Raw genomic sequence first — 21,002 nt, forward strand, 5'->3', positions numbered from 1 at the left:
AAATGGCCAGTCACATTCATGTAGGCAGCAGGAACTTAAGAGTCAATGGAATTTAGACTTGATAAGTTGAAAACCCAATACATTTAGTGAGATTCCAATAGGACATTTGTCCGGAGGCTAAACTTGTGTTCAAACACAGATATTGCTGAGTCTCATTCTTCTGAGGTTATTTGAAAGTATAACTTAGCAGGAAGAGTGGAAGGGTATAAAGTGAAGCTGAAATAAATTGTAGCCTGAAATGTCTCAGGTTATTTCTTCAGATTTCAAGCTTCTTCCTGAAAGCCCTAGAAGATGGCTGCTTTGCACCACTGGTTAGTTAAAATGGAGCAGATCATTAATTTCCATGATAGATTTGTAGGGTGGAGGATGTCAACCCTTATTGCTTTGTCAGTGTTCCTCAGTCTCACCTAATACACGAACTTCAGAGAGTTCTTTAGTCAGACCCATGACAGATACAGAAAGACCCAACCAAGATTTTGCAAGCATAGTGGAGTTATATTATTAGCAGAAATTTAAACTAGCAACTACCATGAATAGAGTTTACAACAGCTAAAATTTCTTCATATTGAAAATTAGAACTGATTCCCAGATTAGGTTTAACATATTAGTCAGGGTATACCTTACAATTCTATTTTTGAGGTAAAATATTAATGAAAGTTGGATTGATATTTGTATATGTATTCTTGGTCAGTAGCAGAATACACAACATTTTAAATTATAGTGATTCATTGGTAATCTGTCTTCTCACATCATTTTTTCTTCCTTTTGGCTAATTTCCTCCCCTCCAGACAATTAACATAGAAAAAAATAATTCACATGAAATGTAGTCTTGTGAGTTTTATGCTAATCAAACAACTTGCTGATAAGAACAATCTACTTTTAAGACAAATTGCTGGAGTGACAGCTCTTTAATTGATCAATTGACCTCTTGACAGGATCTGAGAAGGAAAGATATCCTCCTTCAAATTTGTGTTCAGAGCTTTTGTGTCATTTTCTGAAGCTTTCATTATATGAATGTTCAGTAAATTTGTGTGTGATTTATGAAATCAATGTTGGTTTTCCTTTCCCGTAGTCTCTTCTTTTTTAGTGTTTATCAATCTTGACAATTCCCAGTTAAGGCGTAAGCTTTTCAGTTAACCAAGGAACTTGTTTTGAGTATGTCCTCTAAAGTCAGGGCTCTGTCCCTTTTTTATGTATTCCACAAACATGGACTGAGTACTAATGTGTGATCATCTCAATGCTAGTGGTTAGGAACACAAAGATAAGTAAGACATGGCACAATTAGAAATAAGACAATGCCATATGCGCTAATGAAATTTAAGTGAAGAATATAGATGAAGCACGAAGGGGGATGGTTTGATTCATTCTGACTGATAATTTCAGGGAAGCCTTCAGAGAACAGATAACTTACGTACAGATGAAAAACAAATGTACTGGACCCAGAGGATCAAGGTATAAATATCCTCAGACTGAACAGTATCTGTTCCGGAGCATATTATATCTTTCACATTCAGTAACATATGAATCCTAAAGATTTTACTCACTTTGTAAAATGTTTTTTTAAAATTCTGACTTTGTTAAAATTAATTTTAATTTTAATTTCTGCGGTACATGTGGGGATGTGCAGGTTTGTTACATAGGTAAATGTGTGCCATGGTGGTTTGTTGCACCTATAAACCCATCACCTAGGTATTAACTCCAACATGTATTAGTTATTTTTTCTAATGCTCTCCTTTCCCCTTCTGACTTTTGGTAACCGAAAATAATTCACAATATATTATAATTTACTTGATTATTCCTCTATATTTAAATGTTTAAGGTATTTCCATTTTTTTTCAATTTAAGAAAACTACTGTGTACAGATTTCTTAAAGTTTTGTTTGTATCTCACCTTGGAAAGTGAGGAAAAGAGAACAGGTGTTATTCTGTGCAAGAGAAAGTGCTTACAGAATGTTATGTGTTACCATCACACATGGGAAAAGGGGTAAAATCATATGAATATGTGTCGTTAGAGAACATATAGTGACTCCGACTTACTTTCTATATATCACACAATTTATAGCTGGGAAAGACTGTAACAAATACAAATACATGTGTTTTTGTCCAGCTAATTTATTTTTACTCTGTATAAATTTTGTTGTAATAAAATTAGGAAGTCCATAAATTTGTGCATTTTTTTGTTTTATTTTGTTAGGGAAGGGGTCTTGCTTTATCACCCAGGCCAGATTGCAGTGGCACAGTCAAAGCTCACTGCTCTTGCCTCAGTCTCCCGATCTGGGTGTGAGCCACCACCCTTAGCTAGGAAGCTCATAGACTTTAGATATCAAAAGAAGAGGATTAGGTGTCATGCCTATAACTAAATTTAAATGTAGTCTGTATCTGAATCTAATATTTCACCTGATGGTAGATAAACTTAATTTGGACAATTCTAGGTAACATTAGTGAATCTGGGTTTGTTTTTAGAGTCTTTAGTGTTATTTAAGCAAATTGATATTTCCTCCTCTTTACGTCTTCTTATAATTGCATCTTAATATTGAGGGACCATCAGGGGAAGGGAGAGGTGGATATACATGGCATCAGGATATCAAGAGAAGGTAATAATGAACATATGCTGGCATCCACTGAACTGTCCTGACTGGCCTTTGGCCATTATCATCCCTTCATATAGCATTTGCTGGTGTCCATCTTTACATCTGCCTGCAGCTGGGTTGTCCACTCTGCATCTGGGAAACCACTTCAGAGCCTATGGCTCTCTATCCCCAGTTAACTTCTTCATCTCTCTTAGAGACCTAGGGAAGGTGTGGGCCTTCCCTGGGGTCATGGGAAATTAGTAGTGTTGCTTCAGGCACTTCAGGCATGTGAAGTCTCAGGCAATCATCTCTACTGTGCCTATAATACGGTATGGTGGTATGTGAAACTCCTGTTATGGCTTCTGGGGTTCCCACATGTATTGTCCTTATTGCTATTTTTAAGAGGGATTTAATCGACCTTTTCTATTATTGGGTCTAGAATCTTGTGAGTCTCCTGCCACCTTCCTTTTTAATGCTAAGTTGGGGCAGGTTCAGGACTCTGTCTTAGAGAATTCCCACCCCACCACCGTACTGTTTTCACACTGCTATAAAGATACTACTTGAGTCTGGATAATTTATAAACAAAAGAGGTCTAATTGACTCACAATTCCACATGGCCAGAGAGGCCTCAGAAACCACAACTATGGCAGAAGGCCAAGGGGAAGCAAGGCATATCTTACATGGTGCCAGGAAAGAGAGAGAAACCAGGAGAAATTGCCACCTATAAAACCATCAGATCTCACGAGAACTCACTTGCTATCATGAGAAGAGCGAGGGGAAATCCCCCCATGATCGAATCACCTCCCACCAAGTTCCTCTCTTGACACATGGGGATTACAATTTGCAATGAGATTTGAGTGGGAACACAGCCCAATCGTATCAACCACCTTAAATGCTAACTTGCAGCAGGTTTAAGACTCCATCTTGGGGACTTCCAGCAGTGCCATCTCCTTGTCTTCCACTCACAACCCAGAAAGATTCTCATTGTTAAAAACTTCTTAGGTAAAAAACCAGTAGTTCAACAACCGTCCTCTCATATGTTTCTGTGTTTATAATTTGATCCTTAGTTTAGTTTAGTTGTTTTTTAAATTAAACTAGGAATGTCACACCCTTTCTGGATTTTTTCTCTTGAGGAATCTGGAGGTATTGGTTTCAAAAGCCTAAATGGACAGAGAATTCCTTACTGCTCTTTCCCTCCAAGTATAGCTACAAACCTGGAAATTACACAAGGGGCGATTGAAAGAGAACTCTGAAAGGCACAGAGAGGAAGTTGAACTTGTTAGGGAACCCAGGATTGGAGGGACAACATAGCCACAGGGCAACTCCCACCCAACAAAATAAGACAACTCAGGTCTGGTGTTTCCAGCCCCCAACCTAGCAACAGAGGATGGTCTAGCTGGCTCATTCCTCACCCAGACTGACTGTATGCTGCAGACAACACCAGTAGAATAGGCAGTGCCTTCAAGGGTAAATCCACTGGAAGCTCTGCTGAAAATAATTGTCCAGGGGAAGTTCTCTCCTTCCCTGCTGGGCCTAAGACCCTTCTGTCACCCAGAGACACCCAGCAGCCTAGTGGCACTGGCCAGGGAGTTTTTCCACAATAAGCAGACAGGAAAGCAGACTTTAGTTTCCTCATCCCAGGGCCAAGACTCTCTCCCCCACTGAGAGAGATGGGGGAAGCCATAGCGCACTGGCCATAGAGACTCTGACGCAATAGAGGCTGGCCTCTGGGGTACTCCTTATTCCTGTGGCCTTGAGATTCTCTTCCCCAAATCTGGGGCAACATGAGAATCTCCTCCTCACTGGACAGTACCAGTGGAAGCCCCAGAGGTACCAAATCAACTGAGCCAACCACAATCGCACTGCAAAGACACTGAAAATTACATTGCCATTGAAGTCACAGCCCAAAAATGTAGGCCAAGACCTGTGTGCTCAATTTAAATAGTATGACTGCTGATAAAATAAAAGACCTAAAGAGGACCCAGAATCTCCTAACATAATAGAAAAAATATTGGATGTACAATAGGAAGTCACCTGTTACACTAAAAGCCTAAATGTGGAGTCAGGGATACAGGAAGCATATGTGTGAATAAACATTGGTTCACAACTCATAGTATCATTTAACCAAATGAAATTTTTTCTTGGTATATTTTAGTTAAATCTGGTATACTTAAGTAAGTTAAAAAGTTGAATCTGTCTTAATTAGGTCTACATTTTTCTGAATAAACCACAAGTGGAAAGAAGCCAATGACAGATAGATGCCTCCTAAAATCTCACTTCTCATTTGTCCCCTTTCCCATACTCCAACTTCTGATGCTACAACCTTGCAACAGAAGGGACGGGGAGAAGGAGGCCATGCTATAATTGATGAGAGTGATAGACCAGGGTGAGGGAATACCCTAAATGCTCTGAGGCCTGAACTCTGCTACATGGGTTTGTCCAGTGGCATCTTATCTATTCTGATGCACAACCCCAACCACATTCATTCCAAGGGAAGATGTCTGAAGGCAGAGGTAAAATTCTGCCCTAGCATCCAGGTTCTGAGTAATCAGACAGTTGCTGCCTTCTCTCTTCTCACTTCTCTCCTCCCCACTCTTCTCCTCTCTCCTCCCTCCTCACTAGTCTCTATTTTGGTTGAACACTATGGCTTATTAGAGACTGCAGGGGCACATGAATTGGAAGGCTCACTGGTGCTAATTTTCATTAGACAAAATATTAAGAATAACTTTGTTAGGCAAAAAATTAGAAAAAATATTTAAGGGCTTTGATGTGTATATATATATATATATGTTTGTGGTTTTAGTTTGCTCTATTTTCTAAATTTAGGTATTTGCATTTTATATTGTTGTGTTGCTGTTGTCAATTAGGCAATCTAGAAGTTATCTTAATTTTTTTCCCAAATGAGGTCTTGATCTATGGTTTCGTTTGTATTCAAACATTTTAATTACCACTGTTATCTTTTAAAGAATTATATTCTGCATTTTAAAACAATTTGATTTGTTTCCTTTTTTACATTTTTAGTTAGATGTTTGTTTTATGTTCATGCTTTCTTTTTTAACATTGAAAACATTTAGCGCTTCAGGAATACTGAATTTTTGCTGTGTAGTATTCTAATTTTTATTATTCCTCTGATTCTAATTTTCTTCCATTAGTTCTCATTACTTATTTAAAAAATTGGATTTAAAAAACTATTACTATTTTTATTTAATTATCACAAAGTGTGGTTTATTTAATTTATATTACTTATTAAAATTTTAGTAGAGACTTAATATATACCAATTATTCTAAATTTTCTGTGGAAGTTGGCAATAATATATAAAGTGTCTAATGAAGTATATTCTCTTTTTGAGGGTAGCGTGTTCACTATTCTTCTGAGTCAACTTTATCATATTATTTTTCTCTATGCTCTCAGGTAACTCATAGGCCTTTAACTTCCCTAGTTTTCAGGGACTGTCACTTAAAAAAACAGCCTATGATAGTTTGAACCCCCCTCCACTTGATGAGCAGAGATTTGCATCTTTTGGGGGGGTTCTCATTTTCAGACATTGATGATGGGAGTGAAGGAATGAAGGTATGTCTCTAGGTTTAGATATACCACAGTCCAACCTGTTGTTTCTTGGTCACCTTAGCCAATCCCCTTGTTTCTGACAACTGTTACACTTTTTATAGATCATCATTTCTCACTAGTAGCTGCTATTTTACACAGCCCCTCTTCCAAAGCATAGCTAAAACCAAATTGTAACATATAACAAAACAGACTCATGGTTGTGTTAATTTTTCTAGGGCTGCTGTTACAAATTACTGCCAACTTGGTGGCTTAAAACCACAGAAATATATTCTCTATAGTTCTGGAGGCCAAAAGTACAAAATCAAGGTGCCAGGAGGGTCACACTCTCTCCAAAGGATCTAGGGGAAGGATAATTTTTTCGTGCTCTACCAGCGTCTGGCATTCCTTTGCTTGTGGGTGCACTGCTCCAATATCTGCCTCCAGAGATTTCCTCTGCCTTTTGTTCTCTGTGTATCCCATTTTGTCTTGAATAAGAATACTCCAATTAGATATATGGCCCACCTGAATGTAGTGTGCTCTCATCCAGATCCACATCTTGATCACCCCTGGAAAGACCCTATTTCCAAACAAGGTTATGTTCTGAGATTCTGGGTAGACATCAAGTTTTGGAAGACATTATTCAACCCACCATAATTGGTATGAGCAGAAGAAAATTATGATGGATAGAAGAAAGGGAAAAAAAACTAAACACGGGCCGGGCGTGGTGGCTTACGCCTGTAATCCCAGCACTTTGGGAGGCTGAGGCAGGCAGATCACGAGGTCAGGAGATCAAGACCATCCTTGCTAACACGGTGAAACCCCATCTCTACTAAAAATACAAAGAAATTAGCCAGGTGTCAGGCATGATGGTGGGCACCTATAGTCCCAGCTACTTGGGAGGCTGAGGCAGGAGAATGACGTGAACCCGGGAGGTGGAGCTTGTAGTGAGCTGAGATCATGCCACTCATGCCACTGTACTCCAGCCTGGGCGACAGAGCGAGACTGTCCCCCCACCCAAAAAAAAAAAAAAAAAACACTAAACACAGCATTCAGAGTTCAAATGCATACTGTTATGTATGATCCTAATAAAATATTTTTCTCTCCAAAATATCTACAGGCTCAATTAAGATGTGGATTTGACTTATTAAATATTGTCAACAACAGTAAAATAAACCAAAAAGGAGGAATAGAACATAAATGGAATTACTAGGCATCACATCTATACATACATTCATAGTAAATATGTATTCCACTTTAGATAATTTGTATTTAGATATTTATTTTGTTCCCTCTCATGTTTTTATGCCCCTCTAGGGAAAAAAACATGCCTCATTCATCTTTGCCCATTAAAAATTTTTGTATTCTTCAAGTGCTCAAAAGCTATGTCTTTGAAATTTGTATTAACAAATATAATACAGTAATAGTGCTAACAAGTGCAATACTAGAACAAGTGCAATACAGCCTCAAATCTATGCTAAAATAGAAAAGATGGAAATCTGAATGATTTTAACAGCAAGTAGAGGAATTTTATCTCAAATAAACTTAATCATAAGTGCTTTTATTATTATTTTAAAATCTCCATTACCAAAAGCAGAGAGATATAAAAAGCTTTGCAACTGACTGGTAGAAAGACTCTTTCTTCTCTCCACTCTGTAATCTATAGAGAATCTGCATTTTAAGACTGATTCCCCTTGTGGTTGTCAGAAAATTGCCAGAAGCAGTTGATAATGACCTCTTAGAACCTCTCTCAGCCTTCCCTTTTAACAGGTAAAGGAACTAGTCCCCAAAGAAATTAACTATTTGGTTCATAGACACATTAATTCATTAATTTAAAAATATTTATTTAATGCTAATATGTGTAATATATTGTTCTGAGTGCTAGGGATGGAATGGTGAAATTAAATAGACAAAACTTCTTACCCTTATAGGGATTACCTTTTAGTAAATGCAACCAGTGCTGTTGATAAAGCAAATTTGTGGTGTGTAAAGATGGTTTAGGATGGCTTTTCATAATACGGTATAAAATAAGTTCTTTATAAAATGCACAAAGATTATAAGAAAGTATTTTAACTGATATCAATATTATTGGGCCTGTTTGAACAAGTTTTAAGTTGCAAAACTTTATATCAACTCACTTAAAATTATAGCTATTACTTTAGCCATAGTTAAATTAATGCTTCAATATTTCACACCAATAGATACAATAAATTTATGAGCCATTACAGCCCAGTGGCAACTCTTCTTTAGAGTAATAATGACACAAGCTATTCAAGTAACCATTCTACTCAGGATGATTAATTTGACAGTAAAAATAAGCTTAGTTGCCAGTGCATCATCCCTATCTACCTAAGCCCTCCCCCAAACCAAACCAAACCAAAACAGAAACAACAAACATGTTTTCAGCTAAAAAATCTGATAAAGGTGTAATGAGCCTCTTTGTTGATTGTTTCATTTGATTTCATAGAAACATCTAGTCATCTCCACCCATGTATAATTATCTGTTGGCACCTCATTTTTCTCTCTGATGAAGAAAGTACTATAAACAAATATTAATAACTAAGGCTGATTTAATTTTTTATGTTGCTGAAAAGATGGTGTGATAAAATACAGTAAGAATTGACTTTGGAGTTAGATGGTACTGTTTTCAAATTGTGGCTCCAGTATTTTCTATTTGTGTGATTTTTGGGAAAGGTACTGAAGCTTTCAGAACTTCAATTTCTTGATTTAGAAAGTAGAAATTGGTGGGAAATATGATTAGATGCGATTAATATATAGGAAAATAAAACAGCTGAAAGCTTGGGACATTGGAGGCATTCAATAAATTTTTTTACAGGTTTTAAAAATAATCTTTATTTTTAAAAAGTTAATATGTGCAACATAGGAAACTGAAAAACACAAGAAGCAAAGAACAAAGTCATTCACAATCGCAAGCAGTTTATAGTTTGACATGTTCTTCTAGGTCCTGTGGGTGTGTAGGCACAACATCCAATTTTATGGGACTGAGATTGTACAGTATGTATCCTGCTTTTTCACACATCATGAATATTTACCAATTCAAAATCCCAAAGCTATATGAGTATTTTGATAACTAAGAATATACTATGCCAACTCAATCTGTTAAAAAAAATGTAATCCTGCCTTTCTTGGGACAAAAATTTCATAGAAGATGAAAATGGCAACACGCCTCTAGATAAAAGCATTGGCAGAGTTCCGATTTAAATACTGCATTCCCTTAATGCTCAACTTAAAATGAAACATACAGCAACACAATACACTAAGTATAATGTTTCTAAGATAATTCATTAGCAGATCTATACTATTGAAATATTAGCAAGGTATAATTCCATTAAATTGCTTAAAGTATTCCTATAGTACAGCCAAAAGAGATGCACATACATCAATGGCTATTGTCAAAATGTAAATATGGACACATCTGCATACATCTCTCCTATATACTTCCTTCTGTCCCTCTGCTGCCAATCTAATGAACAAGTCCTGACATACACCGCTCAGAAGTGGTTAAATAATTCCATGTCCAAGATGCATCTTTTCTATCAATTATAACAAAGGTATTTACAAATTGGCTAATTCACTAGCTCTAGTTTTTATCATATATTGTCACTCCAGACATCCATAAAGTTTAGATATTGCAAAATAACAAACTTTGTCCACAATAAACACAGGGAATTTACTAAAAATGCTCATATAGACCTGTGGTTATCATCTAAAACCATCTTCTAGATATGGAGACACTAGCAAAGAGCCCTTCTCTTCACCCTTCCTCTTCTCCCTCTTCCACCATCCCCAGTGGCTAAGTATAGGACGTCTAGCTCCAGAAGGTGGACTAATAAAGGTCACTCCCAGGAGACAGACCTTCCTAAAAACTAACAAAAGGACATTTATAAAGGGATTGTTTTACTACATCTAGTTTTAACATACTTTGAGCATTAGGACTTGTTTATCCTTTAATATACAATATTAATTAAAATACACATACAGAACAATGGTCACACCAACTGAACTAATCTAACTCATGGGCTCAGAACTCTTCTCCCTGCATACCTCCTCCTCCCTAACCCATCGCCACCCAGTGAATAGTCAGCATATGCTTCTAAGCATCAAGTTTAACAATTCCATTCCCAAATGCAACCACTCCTACGAAGCAATGAAAGCAAACGCTGAGAAGGGTGTTACTTAAGCCCTTTACTTTTAATCTATGTAGTGCACTTTTAAAACACCTAAAAGGACTAGATGTTTCAAAATTGGACTGAAGTTTTCCATTATATACACAGTAGCACTGAATAAATGGTACACATACATAACACAGACTCTGAGTCTTCTAAATAGGAACATTCTGGCCCAGAACCCTTTCCTTTCCGACCTCTACCAACCCCATAGACAGCTATAAGCCTTCTGTAATGCTTAAGGGGGATTTTAACAATTTCACTTCAGTGTTTTTAAGACGTCTTCCCCATGAATTTTAACACAAAGTGTACTCAATGTATTAGTTTACTAACTCTACTTTTGTCATACACTGGCAACCCTTTAACATTGACTAGATGTAAATTAGGATTCCTTTGTCCGCTTATATACACTATATACACAGCACAGTAAGTGAAAATGCAGACATAAGGGACAATGGTCAATGGGCATCATCATAAACACACTGGTAGAAAGCCCTTTGCACTTTGTGCTCCTCCTTTCCTATGAACCAGCACAAATATAATAATGTGTACTGCTCAGAGAACTGATCAATTTCCAAAAGACAATATTTCATATCAAAAGGATAGCTACAAAATGTGTTATTTACTACCTCTACTTTTAACATACTTTGTGCACTTCTAAACATCTAGAAAGACTACGTTTCTGCCTCTACTATATTTACTGCCTCTGCTTTTAACATACTTTGGGCACCTCTAAACATCTAGAAAGACTTATGTTTCAAGTAAGAACTTAAGTTTGTCCACTACGTACACAGTAGTGTTGAATAAACTACACACATGTAACAGTGGTTACATCTGAAAGTGTCTTCTAAATAGGAGCATTCTTGTCTAGAATCCTTCATTCCTTCTAACTCCTCTCCACCACCAACCTGGTGGATATAGGCATATGTGTCACTTAGAGTTGGTGTTATCATTTCACTTCCAAAAGTCCTTTTCAGAAGACAGCATTTCTATGAATTTTAACAAAGTGTACAAAATGTGTTAGTTTACTAATTCTACTTCTCTCACATATTGGCAACCTCTTTAATATCTAGAGACTAGATATTATAAAATTGGGACTCATTTGTCCAGTATATACACAGTATAGCAAAGTTGAATGAAATATAGGTAACATATAGGTAATGGATTAAGCTGAAATTTTCTAATAAACAATGGCAAAACACCTTTTGCTATTTCTTCCCTCTCATCTCCCAGGTAGTTCAACAATTCCACTTCCAAACAGCGTTTCCTATCAGTTTTTAAAAGCTGTTTACAAAAAGTGTTATTCTGCTACTGCTTTTAAATACATCAAGCACTTCCAAATATCTAGAAAAACTAGATATTTCATATAACTTGTCCACCACATACACAGCACTGTTAAATAAAATTGCACACATGGCACAATGGTTATTATCATCTGAGGTATCTTCTAAATGCGAACATGTTGGCCTTGAATCATTCCCTCCTCACTTCCTTCTCTCTCTGACTTTAATACAGTGGACAAGAACAGGCACGTGTAACACTTAGAGATGGTTGAACAAATTCCTATGCAAAAGTCATTCACAGAAGACAAGTTTTCCTATGAATTTCAACACAAAAGCATACAAAAATATGCTAATTTTACTAAATACTTTGTCATACAGTGGCAACCTCTTTAACATCTAGAGACTAGATGCTGCAAAATTAGGACTCACTTGTCCATTATATACACTATATACAGAGCAAAACAAAATGCACAAAAGATACAGAAAAATGGTGTCTGAAAACGTCCAACTATGAACACACCAGCGTATTACCTTTTGCAATTTCTTCCCTCCTACCTCCTGTAAACCACTGAATAAGTATAGACAGCACTATACTTCTCACAAAGGTGGCTTCACGATTCAATTTCCAAAAGATAGTATTTCCTATGAATTTTAGCAAAAAGATATTTACAAAATGGTATTTTACTAATGCTACATTTAACATTCATCAGGCACTTCTAAACATCTAGATAGAATAGATGTTTCAAGTAAGGAGTTAATTTGTCCACTATGTACAAAGCAGTCTTGAACAAACTGCAAACATGTAACAACAGTTATAATTTGAAAGAATCTTCCAAATATGAACGTTCTGGCCTAGAACCCTTCCTATCTCCATCAACCCAGTGGGCAAGAATGCTCAAATCTTTAGAGGGCAATCTTTCCTAGGACTTGTCAAACAAAATGTACAAAATATATTAGTTTACTAACTCTACTTTTGTCATACACTGGCAACCTCCTTAACATCTAGAAAAACTAGATGTTGTAAATTAGGACTCATTTGTCCTTTATGTACACTATATACACAGATAAGTAAAACAAAATGCACAGAAAGAGATGATTCATCTTGCCTGGCTGTAGGCAGGGTGGCATAGAGCTCTCTGCACTTCCCCCCTTCCCTCCCCTGAGCTAGTGCACAAACACATACTCAACAGGTGATTTGGCCATTCCCCACCAAAGCAACATTTTCTATGAATTGTAACAAAAAGATATTTACAAAATGTGATTTTATTACCTTTAATTTTAACATATATCAGGCACTTCAGAACATCTAAAAAAATAGACATTTCAAAAAAGCTTAGCAATGTCAACTATATATACAGTAGTGAGGAATAATGGATAGAATATGAAAATGTCTTCTAAATATGACCAGTCTGTCATAGAACCTTCTTCTCTTCCTTCTCAGGTCTTCCAGCTCCATGTCACCTAACCCACTGAACAAACATGGAGGTATCGCTTCCAGAGGCTGTCTAACAACTCCATTTCCAAAAGTCATCTCCAGAAAACATTTATTTTGTATGACTTCCTTTAAACAAATGAGAATTTACAAGATGTGTGATTTTCTAACTCTATCATATGTCGGGAACCTCTTTCCATCTAGAAGGGCTAGATGTGACAAATGTCTTCTATTAAAAGGCTGGGGTGGATTTGAGAGCAGGTTTTCCATATTATATACACAGGCCTTCCATAAACGGCCAGTAAATCTTCCCAAAGGGTGGTGGGCATTTCCAATGGGCCAAACATGGCCTGTCATTCTACCATTTCTCCCTTCCAACAGCAAGATCTAGTAGAATGAAGACCGGCCGCCCCATGGCCCCTAACCTTCCACCTGTTGTTTGGGACTTCGCTCACCTCCCAGGCCCCTTAAGGCCTTTGTCCGTACATTAAGGCCTTTGTCTAGGTAGGTCTCGCCCAGTGGTGACAGAGCAGTCGCCCGGGTTTCTGGATCTACAGGGTTCCGTGGCCTGAAGCAACAGCTGAGCCTGGGTGGGTCCCTAGGCCGCCTTCTGGTTCCTCCACGCCCTAACGGCTTCCACCGCCCGGCGTTTGGGTGGCTGCCATGCTTCCGGGCCCGCCACTCCTGCCGCCACCCAAAGGCGCTGTGTCCCAGCAGCTTGGCCGGCCCGGCAGGCTTGGGCTGGGAGACCCGGCGTTGGGTGGGGTCCTGGCTGGGACTAGCCGCCACTGCCATCAGTCACCGAGGTGGGGTGGGGAAGAGAGGTTCGCCGCGGCTTCAAGGCCTGGGTCCGGCCAGTGGGCAGCCACAGCGGAGGCCTCAGGTGTCTGCAGGGCAGAGGGCGCGGCCTGTTCTAGGGACCTCCAGCTCACCCACCGGCCCGCGGCCGAAGGGCCTGCAGGGCCCTGGGGGAGCGGGTCACACTCTGTGTCTCTCCAGTAAATCTTAGTATAGCTAAAATTCTAATTAATGTAATGAATGTAAAAAACCCACTATTAAGATACTGATTTAGCCAACAATCAATTTTGATAAATCACTACTATATTGTTGCTTTTTAAAGGCCGTCATCTGAAAATATGAATTCAAAATAGGAGAGTATCTTTGTTCACTCATTTGTAAAAAGACAGTATAGTAGCAGAGTGGAAAAACCAGCAGAATAGAAATTAAGAAACTTCTAGTCTCAGCAAGGCCACTTTCTATTTGTGTGACGTTGGGCAAGTCAGGTAGTACTTTAACATGACCCCATATGTGTTCCCTGTTTTCCTGCCTAGGTTTGCCTCATGTCACTTTCCCCTCTATCCATTGTTGGAATGGGTTAGCCTGTCTCCCACCTAAAATCTTTCTAAAGTGATGCCCAGCCTTCTTTCTTTTACTTTTTGCCTGGGTAACTCCCGATCATCCTTGTGATTTCAGCTTCAAAATCCCTTCCTCAGAGAAGGCTTTCCTCACCTTACAATCTAAATTATACCATACTGTTATTTATGATTGCACCCTTTTCTTCATAGCATTTGTTATAGTTGGTAGTATAACATATTTAAATCCTGTTTCCTTTACTGGATTTAAGACCCATGAGCACAGAATCCATGTTGATTTTATCATAGCTATATCTTTCATGCCTTTATTGTCTACCACCCAGAAAATTCTCAATAAGATTTTAAAAATAAACTCTCCAGATCTTGATTTCCTCCTCTGTAAATAGTGAATAATAATCGCAGTGTTGTTGCAATCAATATGAGTTAATATATATTTTAGAAATAGTAATCCAGTATGTTATTTGAATAAACCAGTTTTCATTACTAATAAACTAGTGTATCTCAATATAAAAGTTGAAGGAAGACATTTTATAAACATACTTTTATATAATTATGAAAACACTTTTAAAATACACTGGACAATGCACAATTCAAAAGCTTTGGATTCAAAGTGGGCCTGCCAAACGATGGATATTTCCTGTGGGACTGTTACCAGTCTTTCAATTGCAGTCCTGATTGAGAATGCTGCAGTTGGAAGAAGTGATTTGCAATGACAAAGGAATACTGGTTGAACTCTGATGAGTAGACTTATCATGTGTGGCAGGAAGTAAGGTTATCTGTGTCCAGGAAACAGATGGAAACCCATAGACTGCTTACCAAAGAAATGAATTCAGGAGATTAGAAAGTCATACCATTTACTTTTGAGGGGAAATTATTGGCAGAGTTTTCAGTAATTTGGCTTGTCATCCCCAACATCTGTTGCCTTTGCCGTTACACCACTTAGCTCCTGATGACAAATTGAACAAGATCAGAGTGAGTGCATGATAACGAATAAGCATCTTCATGGGTAAAATCAGTTAACATCAAAAACAGGCCAGTGGCATTAGTGTGTGCAGTTTCCTGGTATTAGTCTCTTCATTTTTACTATTCTTAGATAATTCTTTCACTCCTCAAGGATTCCTAATTGTCTCTATGCCTTCTAGAAAAGACTTTAATTATAGTATCTTGCTTATAGAAGTGGCCCTAAAAGAAACACATGTGTAATACAATTATAAGAATATCTGATATATGTTTTCTGATGTAGGATTATCAATCACAGTCATATCTGTAATGAAACTGGAAAAAAAACTACACGGAAAAGAATTCAAAATGATTTGGCACTGCCTTCTGCTTGGCCCATCTGCTGTTATTTTTTTTCCCCTACTGGCGAAATGTTAGACAATATTTCAACTTAGCATCTCATAGGAAGTTAAACAACAGACAAGATAAACTATATTAAAGTTCCATTTTTTTAACTCTGTATACTGTTTTGTTTTTTTCCCCTCAGTTAAGAGCAAGGTTAAATAGATCATTATGCTTTATTTGATTCAGCGTGTTTCATTCCTTAGAAAAAATATTTTACATATCTAGCTTTCCTTTGTACTGTGTAGTGGATAAATTGGAGTTCTGTTCCATGGACAAAGAAACTGATATACAGTAGTCCCCCCTTATCACAGGGGACTTTTTCCAAGACCCATAGTGGATGCCTACAATCACAGATAATACCAAACCTTATATAGGCATACCTCATTTTATAACACTTCACAGATTTTGCAATTTATTTTTAACAATAAAAGATTTATGGCAACCCTGCATCAACCAAGTCTATCAGGGTTGTTTTTCCAGTAGCATGTGCTTACTTCATGTCTCTGTGTCACATTTTGGTAATTCTCACAGCATTTCAAGCTTTTTCATTATTATTATATCTGTTATGGTGATATTTGCTGATTTGTTGATGTTACTATTGTAATTATTTGGGATACCACAAACTACACACATATAACATGGTGAACTTAATCCATAAATGTTGTGTGTGTTCTGACTACTCCACCAACCACCTATTGTCCTGTCTCCCTCCCTCTTCTTATGCATCTCTGTTTCATGAGATATGACAATATTGAAATTAGGACAATTAATAGCCCTACAGTGACCTCTAAGTGTTCAAATGGAAGGAAGAGCTGTATCTCTCTCACTTTAAATCAAAAGCTAGAAATGATCAAGCTTAGTGAGGATGGCGTGTTGAAAGCTGAGATTGGCCAAAAGCTAAGCCTCTTGAACCAAACAGCCAAGCTGTGAATGCAATGGAAAACTTCTTGAAGGAACTTAAAAGTGCTACTCCAGTTTTAATGGTCTGGATAGAAGATCAAACCAGCCACAACATTCCCTTAAATCAAAGCCTAATCTAGAGAAAGGCCCTAAGTCTCTTCAATTCTATGAAGACTGAAAGAAGTGAGAAAGCTGCATAGAAAAGTCTGAAGCTAACAAAGGTTGGTTTATGAGGTTTGAAGAAGGAAGCTGTCTCGTAACATACAGGTGCAAGGTGAAGCAACAAGTGCTAATGCAGAAGCTGCAGCAAGCTATCCAGAAGCTCTAGCTAATATAATTGATAAAGGTGGCTGTGCTAAACAATAGATTTTCAATGTATGTGAAGCAGCCTTATATTGGAAGACGATGCCGTCTAGACTAGAAAGAAGTCGATGCCTGACTTCAAAAGACAAAGGGCAGACTGATTTTCTTGTTAGGGCTAACGACGATGGTGATTTTAAGTTGAAGCTAATGTTCATTGACCATTCTGAAAATCAAAGGTCTCAAGAATTATGCTAAATCTACTCTGCCTGTGCTCTATAAATGGAACAACAAAGAATGAATGACAGCACATCTGTTTACAGCATGGATATTTTAAGCCCACTGTTGAGACCTATTGTTCAAAAAAGTTCCTTTCCAAATATTACTGTTCATTGGCAATGCATCTGGTCACCCAAGAGCTCTGACGGAGATGTACATGGAAATTAATGTTGTTTTTATGCCTGCTAACAACATCCATTCTGTGGCCTATGGATCAAGGATTAATTCTCACTTTCAAATCTTATATAAGAAATACATTTGGTAAGGCAATACCTGCCACAGGTTATGATTCTTCTGATCGATCTGGGCAAAGCAAGCTGAAAACCTTCTGAAAAGAATTATAGCATTCTAGATGTCATTAAGAACATCTGTGATTCATGGAAAGAGGTCAAAATATCAACACTAACAGGAGTTTGGAAGAAGTTAATTCCAACCCTCATGGATCGCTTTGAGCAGTTCAAGACTTCAGTGGAGGAAGTAACTACGGATATGGTAGAAATAAATAACAAAAGAACTAGAGCTAGAAGTGGAGTCTGAAGATGTGACTGAATTGCTGCAATCTTATAATACAACTTGAATGGATGGAGAATTGTTCCTTATGGATGAGCAAAGAAAGTGGTTCCTTGAGATGGGATCTACTCTGGGTGAAGATGCTGTGAATATTGTTGAAATGACAACAAAGAATTTAGAATATTTTATAAACTTAGTTGATAAAGCAGCAGCAGACATTGAAAGGATTGACTCCAATTTTGAAAGAAGTTCTACTGTTGGGTAAAATATTATCAAACAGCATCATATATGACAGAGAACTCTTGTAAAAGGAAAAGTCAATCCATGTGGCAAACTTCATTGTGATCTTATTTTAAGAAATTGCTACAGCCCCAAAACAAAACAAAACAAAAAAGAAATATAATTTGTAATGACTTCTGGATTCTGGCAAATAAAGAATAAAGAAATAAAGAAATTGCCACAGCCACCCCAATCTTCTGCAATTTCTGTCCTGATCAGTCAGAAATCATTAATGTTGGGGCAAGACTCTCCACCAACAGAAGATTAGGATTCACTGAAGGCTCAGATGATCATTAGCATTTTCTAGCAATGTAGTACTTTAATATTAAGATATGTGCATTGTATTTAGACATAATGCTATTATACACTTAAAAAAATTTATTTTTATTTCAATAATTTTGGGGGTACAGGTGATGTTTGGTTACATGGATAAGTTCTTTAGTGGTGATTTCTGAGATTTTGGTGCACCTATCACCCAAGCAGTGTATGCTGTACTCAATGTGTAGTTTTTTATCCCTCACCCACCCCACGCCCTTTCCACTGAGTCGCCAAAGTCCATTGTATCATTCTTATGCCTCTGCATCTTCATAGCTTAGCTTCCACTTATAAGTGAGAACATATGATGTTTGGTTTTCCATTCCTGAATTCCCTCTTAGAACAATGGTCTCCAGTTCCATCCAGGTTGCTGAGAATGTCATTATTTCATTCCTTTTTGTGGCTGTTATTCCATGGTGTGTGTATGTGTGTGTGTGTATATATATATATACATACATATATGTGTATATATATATATATGTATATATATATATACACACACACCACATTCCCTTTACCCACTCATTCATTGATGGGCATTTGGGCTGGTTTCATATTTTTGCAGTTGTGAATTCTGCCACTATGAGCAACCATGTGTAAGTGTCTTTTTCACATAATGACTTATTTTCCTCTGGGTAGATACCCAGTAGTGGGATTGCTGGATCAAATGCTAGATCTACTTTTAGTTCTTTAAGGAATCTCCAAACCATTCTCCATAGTGGTTGTACTAGTTTACATTCCCATTTGTGGTGTAAAAGTGTTCCCTTTTCACCACATCCATGCCAACATCTATTATTTTTTTATTATGGCCATTCTTGCAGGAGTAAGGTGGTATCACGTTGTGGTTTTGATTTGCATTTCACTTGATTGACAATAAATATTTATAGTTTATAGTCATATATACATATATAATGTTTACAAGTGTAAACATTACTTTTATATACACTAGGACAAAGTGTATACTTTTATATACACTAGGACACCAAAAAAATTTGTCTGACTTGCCTTACTGTACTATTTACTTTATTGTGGTAGTCTGGAACAAAACGCAGAATATCTCCAAGGTATGTCTGTATGGACTATGGTTTTTCTTCTACATACATACCTATGATAAAGCTTAATTTATAAATTATACATCATAAGAGAGTAACAACTAATAATAAAATAGAACTCCATTATAATACTGTAATAAAGGCTATATGAATGTGTACTCTTTTTCTCTCAAAATATTGTACTGCATGCACCTATTTTTGGATCTTGGCTGACCACAGGAAACTGAAGCAGAGGAGCAAAACTACAGATCTGAGGAGGGACAACTATATAGTGTTAGAAAGCTTGCAGTTCATTATAGGTTTAGGATGATAGACTCAGGAGTAAAATTAGGACATGTGCCAGCCACTGAATTAAGCTTTTAAAACAATTAACTCCTATCTGAAACACACCTTCAGTAGAACGAATTTACAGTTTCCTACTAAGCATAGACCTGAACACTGAAAATAAAACCTGGATTTTGGTAAAAATTCCCACCTCCATTCCATCATGCATATCATTCATTCATTTATTCAATCTTTTATTTAACCTGAATGATCTCAGGCCTCACCAGCTTTGAATAAATATGCGGTTACATGAACTTTATCACTCAGCTTCCCATGACTCTTATTTCTAATTTGCATGATTGCAGAACCTCAGCTTGCTTAATGCTTCTGGAGTATCCACAATTATTTCTGGGAATCCCCAAGGAAGGTTTTATATCAGTTTGCATAAATTTCTTTATGTTTCTCTGCTCCAATATTTTGCTAAAGTGCTAGCAACACTTTGCTAAAGTGTATTTGATGCCCAAAATATGCTTCGGGGAGAAACTGTGCACCTGCTATGACTACCAGACTTTCTGTAAGAAGGAGACTGCTGGGTGCCTTTATCTCCCCTGTACTTGATGAGAACAGAGATTCTCCATGGGTCACCACTCTCAACCCTCTGAGGCTGTGGTAGCATAGGATGGTTACTTTGTACTTACCTCTGTAAAATTCTGCCATGAGGACCTCTGAATTAGTACTTCTTTCCCTAAGTCTTACAAGATTCTTATCATGATCCCTTTAGCTTCCCCCTGTTGTTGCTCTTTTGGTCTATGTTACTTCTACTTTTTAGACTGGGTCAGGACAGGCAAATCTTATCTTCCATTTCTCTGTCTTTCCAGATATCAGTGCAAAAAAAAAAAAAAAAAAGAAAGAAAGAAAAAAAAGGTAAATGAAAGTGTTCTTTCTTTTTTCCATCCAAAGTAAAATTAAAAATGTTTATTAATAAATTGACTCCCCAGGCTGTCACTGATCTACTATTCTGTAAAGAACAAATCTGAGTCTCAGTTTTGCTCAGAACAAAAAATGTTATTGAATAGCTACTACGAGCTAGGCTTGTATTCAATGCTGGGTCAGAAACTAAAAAAAAAAAAAGTCTCAGCCCCTGCCTTCAGTAAACTCTTGGTTAGAGAAAAGGCATTCAATGATAAAAATAACTAGTAATTAAAAATATAGATATTATAATAAAAAGAATGAGGAATTGTTGTAAACATACATGGGGATGACTAATTTGGCTGGGTACAGCATTTTGAGAAAATATTTTTGGAGGAAGTGGCAGGTAAAATTTGGTTGGTATTTTGGAGGGGTATGAAAAGGCTGACTTGAATCTTGGGA

At 37.3% G+C, this 21,002-nt stretch overlaps 2 protein-coding genes across 2 annotated transcripts in view; both read right to left on the bottom strand.

Annotated features, from left to right (window-relative positions):
• Nucleotides 1-21,002, bottom strand: part of SMC2 (structural maintenance of chromosomes 2) — a 436,171-nt gene that overhangs the window by 118,099 nt on the left and 297,070 nt on the right. The gene's annotated exons all lie outside the window — the stretch shown is intronic.
• LOC134736288 (uncharacterized) lies at nt 12,049-14,844 on the bottom strand. Its single transcript, XM_063636867.1, has 2 exons — nt 13,471-14,844; nt 12,049-13,144 (listed from the first exon to the last, which is right to left on the bottom strand). The coding sequence occupies exons 1-2, from the start codon at nt 13,808-13,810 to the stop codon at nt 13,128-13,130; spliced, it is 357 nt and encodes a 118-aa protein (XP_063492937.1). The 5' UTR covers nt 13,811-14,844; the 3' UTR covers nt 12,049-13,127.

This window comes from Symphalangus syndactylus, chromosome 3 (genome assembly GCF_028878055.3).
Source record: "Symphalangus syndactylus isolate Jambi chromosome 3, NHGRI_mSymSyn1-v2.1_pri, whole genome shotgun sequence".
Lineage (NCBI taxonomy): Eukaryota > Metazoa > Chordata > Mammalia > Primates > Hylobatidae > Symphalangus > Symphalangus syndactylus.

Coding starts and splice junctions, on each gene's coding strand:
- LOC134736288 (XM_063636867.1), bottom strand. CDS start 13,810: ATGGCAGTGGCGGCTAGTCCCAGCCAGGACCCCACCCAACGCCGGGTC.